We start from the raw sequence: 10,207 nt of genomic DNA, 5'->3' as shown, positions 1-10,207 counted from the left end.
TTTGCAGTATTGGGTCACCTCTTTATAGATCCCTGGCAAATAGAAATTATCCAGGATCTGATAAGATCTTATAAATGGTCCTATCCCAACCCATATGTCCATTCTACAGAGTTTCATGAGCTAACTCAATATGGTTTTACAATATCCCTGAGGAACCACAATTTATTCAACCTGTTGCTTTGTATAGGGATGAAGACTTATATAGTATAGCAATCCTTGGTAATGTGTCCTTGTTTATCTCCTTTTTCACAGCTAACCAACTATGTTCTACCTGAAATCATGGCAAGATTTTGCTAGCCAATGTAGGCTCTATGGTCATATTCGTTGCTAACTTCAACACTTTTATCTTTTAGCTGAATTGATTTAAGTTTATGGAGAAATGTTCACATTACCACACTTTCAAATAAAACAGCCCTCTTGTTCATGTGTTTAGTCAAAGCTATGATTTTCTCAGTAGTACTATATGTTTGTGAGAGCTGGACTGTAAAGAAGGCTGAGTACTGAACTATTGATGCTTTTAAATTATGATGGTGGAAAAGATTCTTGAGAATCTCTTGGATACAAAAAGATCAAATCAGTCAATCTTAAAGGAAAATCAACCTTGATTGCTCTCTTTTAGGACAGATACTGAAACTGATGCTCAAATTCTTTGACCACCAAATGAGAAGAAAGAATTCATTGGAAAAGAACCTGATATTGAGAAAGATTGAAGGCAATAGAACAGTGGTTCTCAACCTTTTTAATGCCGCGACCCCCAACTTGTCATAAGTTGAGGACTACTCAACGGTCGTAAGTCGAGAACTACTCAACTGGTGCAGCACCATTTGCAGAATGGGACTTTTGGCGGGCTCAGCAGGGCAGAGACAGCCTGGACAATTCCTTTTGGCTTTTGAAAGCCAATAGAATTAGACTCTATTCAAGAGAGTCTATTCTATTGGCTTTCAAAAGCCAATAGAATAAAAGGGAGTAGCACAGCTAAGGAAAAGGGGGAAAAAATGGCGGACTGTGTTGTTTGGCGACCCCCGTGAAATGGTCATTCGACCCCAAATGGGGTCCCGACCCACAGGTTGAGAACCACTGCACTAGAAGAAGGGGATGGCAGAGTATGAGATGGTTAGACAGTGTCATTGGCCCAATAAACATAAATTTGGGCAAATTTTAGGAGACAGTGGAGGACAGAAGGACCTGGCATACTATGGTCCATTGGGTCACAAAGAGTTGAACATGACTTTGCAACTGAACAACTTGTTTATATGATACGTTTAATTATGACTCATCAGTTTTAGCATATACAGTACTTTTGGTGCAGAGATATAGTTTAAAAGAAAAATACAGTATGAAAAAATATACTTATATACATCTGTCAGTGCTTTCCCTTATTCTTCTATAATTGATTTTGACATTTACTATGAATTTATTTTCATCTTTTGTTTAAGACCCCTGAGAAACAAGAGTATATGGAATAACAATAACATTCAAAATACTGGTCCTGTTTTACTCAGAGATTTTTGCATAAGAAACTATCCTTAATAGTCTTAAAATGTATTACTAAATTGGCAGGATGGTGTCTTGATATGAACAGGACACCTGTAGCCATTAATTATTCTCTGTGGCTTGTTGCTACAATTATAGCTGGATCTTGGCATCTGAAGAAAGATACCCAAAGGGGAAGCAGCAAACAACCAGATTTTCATTATCCTTAGCTTCAAGACTACATAGGCTTTGATATAGGAAAAGAGTTATAGCTGTATCCATAGGGAAAGATTCTATTTTGAAAGTTCCTAATTATGATACAGTTGTCCATTTGTTGCTGTTGCAGTTTCTGATGATGATCTAAAATTCACATTCTATTCTATATATTGAGTGGTACAGAATATTTTCACTTCAGCATAATAAAACCATATTTATGAAGGCTAAATTATGATGATCTTTGATATCTAGCTTATTAAAAATTGCTCCTGAAATATAGATCAATAAGCATAAAAATGTAAACTGCTTTTTATCAAGTAAAACTATCATCTATAAAGATACAATATTGTATTACACTATAATCTATATCATATCATACCATTATAAGACATTATAAAACTATAAAAGTCAGTGTTTCATAAAAGCACCAAGTATATTATAGAAGTACTATTAATACAGCATTTGAATTTCTTTTATGCAAACTTTGGCTTCATTTTCTTATAACATCTTGTGATTTCTGTAAGAGAGAAATACATTTTAATATTAACTCCTAAAAAAATTTACATGTACAGATTTTTAGAGAGCATACAGTTCAGATTAGTTCAACCTTAAACAACCAATATGTTTATTTAAGGAAAAGGTTTGCATCGCTATTTCAAAATAAATAAAATACATAAATAGAAACATCTTATTTAAGACATCTCACCTTTATCCTTGAACACAAATTGCTTGGCACTCTTGTTCGGTTTCAAACCTATTCTGGTTGCCTTCACAACCTCCATACCAAAATCGGGCACAAGAATTTGTATCCTTGGCATAAAACCATTTCACTCGATAATTTCGGCAGCTTCCAGTTTTCATTGGTTCTAAACACCTGGTTTCTGAAAACAATATATATGTATATTTATTGTTTTGATGTACTTCTATAGAAGCTGAAATGTTTTGTCTACACAACTTTATTACTACAAATCATTGTCACTACCTGTATTTTTATTATGCAATGTAAGTAAGAGTTACAATTGCATTGTTTTCAGCTTTCATGACACTCTTAGCGTTCCCTGCCTTAACTGGTTCTGCAAGATTGCTGTAGTGCTAGCTGTACATAGTGCTGATTGACTGGCAGATACAATCCTCCTTTGTAATGCTCGGAGGGTTCAAAGATTAATAATACACAGTATATTCACCTTCCAAGTTTCGACCATATTCCAATCAGTACTTTTTAAAATTACTATAAACAGAAATCCCTTTAGTCAATTGGGCTTTTACTTAATAAGACATGTAATTGATAGAATAAGCTGCCCAGACTGACCTTGTAGGGGAAATGGAAGGCATAGAAATGTAATAAAAAATAAATAAAAATTAAGATTTTCTTTATAATTAACTGACTTTCCCTTTATTTATTTATAACCTGCCTTTATTACTTTTACAATTAACTCATGGAAGTGAACATATCTAACACATCTTCTTCTTCCTATTTTTGCCACAACAACCTGTGAGGTAAGTAGGGCTGAGAGAGAGTAACTGGTCCAAGGTCACCCAACTGGCTTTCATGGCTAAGGTGGGATTAACCTATAGTCTCCAATTTTCTAGATTATAGTTTGTCCTTGTTTAATGGCCACAACTGAGTTCAAAATTTCTGTTGCTGAGCAAGATAGTTGTTAACTAAGTTTTTCCCATTTTATGACCTTTTTTGCCACAGTTGTTAAGTCAATAACATGGTTATTAAGAGAATCTGGCTTTCCCATTAACTTTGCTTGTCAGAAGGTCACAAAAGGTGATCACATGAACTTGGGACATAAATACATGCAATTGCCAAGCATTCGAATGTTGATCACATGACCAGGGGAACGCTGTAAAAGTTGTAAGTATGAAAAATGGTTATAAATCACTTTTTTCAGTGCCATTGCTAAACAAATAGTTGTAAATTGAGGACTTCCCTATACTGCCTTAACCACTAGACCAAATTGGTTCTCCAGTTTTTTCAGTCTGTTGAATGTTTAAATATCACATATACTCATTCTTGAGATCTATACAAATAAATTATGCTTTTTTATTTTCATTGGTTGTTCATTAATTGTTATGTACTATTGCTCCGTCTTATTTGCTTTCTGTAGAAAATAGGGAGATGGAAGGTGAGACGAACACCAATAAATGAAGAAACTTAGATTTAATTCCCTCTTGCATTTTAAATGTGTTGATTAGATGTCAAGGGCTAAGAATAACATTGGAAGGCAAGAGAAAGAGGCGCAACCAACAAGACAACAAGACAAATTTCAGCCCATAGAAGGGATAAAGCATCTAAGAAAGGACTCTTTTCTTTTTTCTGTGGAAAATAATTCTGGGAGTTGAAGTCCATGAGTCATAAAAGAGCCAAGTTTGCCTACCCCTGACCTAGACCATCTGATTCTAAGCCACCAAGAATGGTATACATAGGTGTATACAGGCAATCCTTAAGTTAAGAATGAGACCCATCCTTCTGTCTCAAATTTGTATTTAAGTGAGAATTTGTTCTTAGGAATAGGCTTCTTACTGTCTATTACTAAGAATGACAGATAGCATTCTCCTGCCTCAAACAACAAAGCATTGAAGATGCACAGTGTTTTCTCAAACCACTGAAAACCTCTGAAAACGTAACGTTACTGTTCATTTAAAATACGCAGTTTCAGCAGTTCACGAAAACATTGCGTAGCTTCAGGAGTTTGTCAGATCAAGGAAGGAGAACTCTGTCACTTTGGTAATAGGCAGTCTGTTCATAAATACAAGTTATTTATTGGCTCTTAACCCAGACTGTCTGCACCACAATTTATCATTTATTCATGATAAACTGTCTCTAGAACTTTGCTGCCAGATAAAAACAATGGTTGATGGCATGCCAGGCTGACTCTCAACTGTTGAGTCTCAACAACTGAAAGATGTAATCATAAGCACAGTCTGGGCACTTATAATAATATAATTTATTAAAAGGGAATAAAGCTCCTCCTAAAGTTTACAAGACATGAAAGCGTTCATCATTACAATCAAGCAAAGACTGAAGTCTCAAAGAAGGTTTGCAAGAACTAGGTATAGCTGAACATATGAGTTAACAATGTGAGCCATTGTATACAAGGTTTGGCTGGCATATAGAAATATTCCATTGCTAGCTGATCCTCTGTCTCCCTGTTAAGTGTTAAGATTATGATGCAGTTCATGGGCCCAGTACAAGTTCAGACTCATAAGGGCCAGGGAGAAGTGGTGGGTCCTGATGCCACCTACTGTCATCCTAGGCTGTGGCTCCCTGACTGCTTTGACTTTTCATGTAGAGGCAAGAAAGTAGTGTGAATAGTGCCAGTGCAAAAGAAAGGAAGAATAGAAGCGAAGCAAAGCAATTGTGAATTTCTGTTTTTGGTTTTTGATATTAGAAACTACCATAAGATTCCTCTGATAACAAAAAAAATTGTTTTATTAAGTCTACTCATCCATTTTATCTCTTCAGCTTTAGAACTGAAAGCTTCCATACCTTTCATAACATGTATTACTGTAGGAAGTGGAACAACAGCTGGTGTAGGTTGCACATGTCTAGTTACATTAGATACAACTGTTAAATCCGGATGGTGAGTGCTAGATTCCAAATAATCTTGGCTGACTGGCCGTCTATGATGGTCAGGAATATGCTTGGAAGTGGTTGAGGAAACATTGTGATCCCGATCCAAATAGGATGCTCCTTTCTCACTGGGTCTCTTTGAAAAGTATATTTACAATAAAGAAAAAAAACAGTAATAAAATTTAGCAATGCTTAATTCAAAGACTGTGGACTTGCACAAAGCATGAATTCGATCATTAAATGTTTGCCCCTCCTGTACAAATGTCATTTTTAGTAATACTTACAGAATCACTAGTCTCTGGCTGTAGTGAGGGGGCACTAAGCACTTTGGTGATATAGGAACTCAAGTCATTTTCACAAATTTGTTTGAAAATCTTATCCTCAAGAGCTAAACATATGAAAAATAAAACAGTATTATACAATGGAATTGTGTATAGATAGGAATTAATTGAAATTAGATGTGATCTATTTTGAGGGGGGGAAGGAGGAATTACTTGAAATTAGATGTGACCTTTTTTTGACCATATATATGGTGAGGGGGGGAGGGAAAGAGAGAGAGAGAGAGAGAAAGGTAGCATGTTTCAAAGTACAATACCAGCTTATTTAAAGAACTTAGATCCCATAAAATGCCAATAGCAATTTGTCACAAATAGTTTATTTCTGGTAAATAAATGTGTTTTGACAGTAATTTTGTGAATGGGGCCATGGCAGCTATTTAGGGAGCATGTCTCAAAATTCAAAATTACTCAGAAAGATTGAAGTGGTGCAGAGTATTGTCCATTTTTATCAATGCCCATTTTACATTTAGCAAAATCCTTTGATTTGGAGTTCAGTGAAAGAGAAAACCATTCATTTGGAGTAGAAAGAAGAGAAACAGATCTGAATGACTTTCTTTGCTTTTTATGTGTTTTGGATGATCAAAGTTTAAATAAACAATTCCATCATCTGATCTTCCAATATGACCCTTATTCTAAAGTTTAAAGCATTGTAGTGCTTTAAGAGTATCAAAGGGATATGACTAAATGAATTTTCATAGTCAATTCATTCTAAAAAGACTCCACCTAATGTCTGCTACTGATGTGATTGTTTCATTTTCCCATGCAACAATTTCTTTATTTTTATAAGGTCGTATTTTTCAACTAATTATTGTAATGGGATATGGGAATTATCTTGGGTAAAGGGGGGAAGGAAAGCAGACAAGATAGGAAGGAGGTCCCGGTGGTTTAATGATCAGAGAAAGAAACTAAAAAAGGACTCTAGTAGATCTAGCAGTTAAAAGTGATGGCAGGAAGTTTTTTACTGTCAGATCTGCAAGTTTCTGTCAATGTCACCTTACAATAAAATAGATCTAGTTCATCTAGTCTTGTTTCATGTCTGGTTTATCCAAGATGACTGACAATTAATACTATAGGTTTATAAAGATTTCTTGTCATCATATATATCATAGTGTGATGGAACTACAGTTTAGCTCTGTGAATAACATTGTTCAAGTCAAGGCATCTCACTCTTACCTTGCAGAGTCATGAAGTCATCGATCTGGTAAACATGATCACTGTCTGGATCAGTAGCAATTAAATCCATTTCTTTTCGAAAATTTTCAAAGTTGGGATCAGTCTTCTGTACCACTCCAATTACAAAAATTTCTATGTTGAGGGCATGGGCATCTCTCACCACTGCTTCCAGTTTATACGGGTCACGTTGATCTGCCTGCCCATCTGTTATAACCATTGCCACTTTTCTAACTCCTTGTCTAGCCATCTGAAATATCTCTGTGGCTTTGCTGATAGCTGTAGCAGTGTATGTGCCTTCCCCATAATACTGCATTGCATCAACAGCGTTTTTCAAAGTGTCTTTGGTAGGAAATTGCTGCAGTGTGGACACCACATCTACTTTGAGGCTAAAATTGATGATGCCAATTCGGGTTGTGGCTTGGTTGACTGTGATAGTGTCAATTATAGTTTTTACAAACCGTTTAATCCTTTCAAAGTTTTCAGGCCCAACACTTTCAGAGCTGTCAATCACAAACACAAGTTCCAAAGGATTTTCTCTGCACTTAACACCACAGCCTGAAATAAGTGGTAGATAGAATAAGAGTGTAGGCAATTTGTTATATGTATGATTTTCCAAGAACTAATAAGGTCTCCAAAATATGAAATAACATGAAGCATTTCTCATATCAGCTACCCAGAGTTGTATTTAAAATGGGCAGTCATACAAATTTTATAAATAAACAGATAAAAGGTGCCTGTTTCCCCTCCCATGGAGAGTTGAAAAATAGAAAAAAAGCTTAGTCATGTGGGCATGTATTTTTCAAACTCTATATCAAGGCATTGAATCAGGTTCAGATTTGATTTGATAAATAGCAATATCAAATAGACTTATACACCACTTCATAGTGCTTTATAGCAGAGATTCTCAACCTTTCCAGCTTTGTGGACCGGCCGAGGAGAGGAAAGGGAATGGTTCTATGTGAAAGTGGGCATGCATGGACACACAGCTCCATTTGTGTAACTAAGCATGTGTGTACCAGCACTTGGAGATGCTTGTACTCGCCTACCACTTCCATGACCCGATTCTGAATGGCTCAAGGCACAGTAATGGGCTGCAGTCCAGGCGTTGAGATCCTCTGCTTTATAGCACTCTCTAAATGGTTTACAGAGTCAGCACATTGCCCCCAACAATCTGGATCCTCATTTTAACCAACCTCAGAAGGATGGACACCTGAGCGAACCTTGAATCAGTCAGGATTGAACTCCTGGCAGTGAGAGTTGGCCTGCAATACTGCATTCTAACCACTGTGCCACCACAGTTCCTAAAGAGGCAATGTTTTGAAACTGTTCATCTACTATTAATGCCTAGGCAGAAGATTGTACAGCAGACACATTGATAATTAGCTTGTAAAAATGCCTCACCACAGAAAAACAATAGAGTTTCACTTTACAGATTCACCTTACATTACAATAATTCCCAAATTTGAAAAAAGTCATGAAAATTAACATGTACAAATTTTACACTTAATTATAATCTCCAATACTTGTTTCTCTGATGATGTGCAAGTAGTTATTCTATCAATAGTTTCTATAACTGTGCAACTTTTAGACCAAGTAAGGGTATCCATTTTTATTTAGAATAAAACTACTAGAATTCTTTTCCTCTTGTATAGTACTCTTTAACACACAAATATTCCTAGCATGCCCAGAAAAAACAGAGGTAATCTGGGATGATAGGCCTTAGAAGCTAGAGTGGGTTTTGGAACTTGCCATGCCAACTATGGCAACCATTTTATGAGACCACCGAAGTATCCACTGCATATTCTGTAGATTGTCAACATAAAGCCCAATACGAAGCTTGTCCAAACTTTTGTTTTCTTTTTCCTTTCACTCAACAATTTTAATTGCAATATATACTGATAAGATTTATTTTAAATTCTTTAAGCAAAAGTGATTTTTACAGTAAAATGATTTCTTTCCTTAAGTAGATCTTACCACATATCTCCATAATGAGTTTGATTATTTCTTCTTTCTGAAAGAGAGCAAGACCTTAGTTTGGTCTTTCAGAATTAGAAATACCATAGGTGTTTTTTAAAAATAGTTTTCAATAAGCTATACTTTTACAGCATGTTTAATTGAATCACAGGGACAAAAGTATGTTCTTTGAATAGCCCAAGTCAGTAAGGCTAACATAACTCTCCCTTAGTAGACTCAGGGCTTTTTTTGTCTTAGAATGCCCAGAACGGAGTTCCGGCATCTTTTTTGGATGGAACCTTGTAGGGTAGGTAAGGCGGGTTGTATGTCATGGGTGAGTTCTGACACCTTTTTTTTTTAACAAAAAAAAAAACACTGAGTAGACTTAAAATATAGCTGCTCTTTATTGATTGATTCACCAGAAAATGTACACTGCCATCATATGGAGTTTTGTTAAACAAGGGAGCAACTAACCGGGCTATTTATACATGGACACAATCAATATATATTATCACTAAATATGGCTTTAATTTCACAATTGGCTATATGCAAATAAATTAGAAATACTGGTAAATTCCAATCTAGCACTGTTCAAAATGTATCTTCTGAGTCAACATCAATGGTGAATGAAATATTATTTGCATCTGTTAGCATAATACCTGAGATTATTATCAGCATAGGAGGCTGATTGTACCCATTCTAATTTCACACCTATGCAAAGGACATACCTAAACTGGGCTAATTGTGGTTTTTAATATAAAATACTATTTTGATGTCAACAAATGACAGATGTACTTACAGTAAGACCAGGTTCACCCTTTTGTCCTAAAAATCCCTGAAATATAAATAAATGGCATATTATTTTATAGTCTTATGCAATATATAGTTGTTGTGTAATATAAATAAGAGTTGGTTCCAGAGTAAGTCAAATGTACTACAGTCCTTTTGATACTGTAGATACTTTTCATATAACTAATCTAGATCCAAGTCAATGTGAAATATTTAAGTTTTACCCTTGGTCCTTGAGGGCCAGGCTCTCCAATTTCTCCTTTGTTACCTCTCTTTCCCTGTTCTCCCCTCTCTCCATAGTCACCCTAAAAAGATAGAACATTCTTTTAATTATGTGAATGAATGACAGGACGACATATCTGAAGTATTTTAATATTATTTTGATGCAAGAAAGGTGCTGACTTATGCAAATCAAAAGTAGCTAGAATGAAAGAACTATATAAAATAAATATAAAATAACTATTATAGATATAAATAATATATCCTAGCATTTTTCTGCACAATCACTGCAATAAAGTACAATTGATATTTAGCTTTTTTTCTTTAAATCTATTAATTATTCATTAATAGGTGGTCTTTGTAGGTTTAGACACATCACATCATTTTTTTTACTATGTTCCTTGAAGTTCATTAGTATTAATGTTTACACTGTCTTCTTTGCATGATCTTGGTATGCAAATTGATC

The 10,207-nt window shown here is 35.3% G+C and overlaps 1 protein-coding gene across 4 annotated transcripts in view; it reads right to left on the bottom strand.

Moving 5' to 3' along the window:
• Positions 1-1,245: 1,245 nt before the first annotated feature.
• Positions 1,246-10,207, bottom strand: part of COL28A1 (collagen type XXVIII alpha 1 chain) — a 111,197-nt gene continuing 102,235 nt past the window's right edge. For all 4 annotated transcript variants that reach the window (XM_039341439.1, XM_039341440.1, XM_039341438.1 and 1 more), the window contains exons 29-36: positions 9,747-9,827; positions 9,533-9,568; positions 8,755-8,791; positions 6,781-7,335; positions 5,554-5,657; positions 5,186-5,405; positions 2,396-2,570; positions 1,246-2,206 (exon numbers count right to left, since the gene is read on the bottom strand). In XM_039341439.1, the coding sequence (XP_039197373.1) occupies positions 2,398-2,570; positions 5,186-5,405; positions 5,554-5,657; positions 6,781-7,335; positions 8,755-8,791; positions 9,533-9,568; positions 9,747-9,827 (1,206 nt within the window). In that variant the 3' untranslated portion in view covers positions 1,246-2,206; positions 2,396-2,397. The remainder of the gene's footprint in view (positions 2,207-2,395; positions 2,571-5,185; positions 5,406-5,553; positions 5,658-6,780; positions 7,336-8,754; positions 8,792-9,532; positions 9,569-9,746; positions 9,828-10,207) is intronic.

This window comes from Crotalus tigris, unplaced genomic scaffold (genome assembly GCF_016545835.1).
Source record: "Crotalus tigris isolate CLP2741 ecotype Arizona unplaced genomic scaffold, ASM1654583v1 scf7180000017765.3138416, whole genome shotgun sequence".
Classification (NCBI taxonomy): domain Eukaryota; kingdom Metazoa; phylum Chordata; class Lepidosauria; order Squamata; family Viperidae; genus Crotalus; species Crotalus tigris.
Note: the sequence above shows the minus strand (reverse complement) of the source record. Positions and strands in the feature narration are given on the sequence as shown.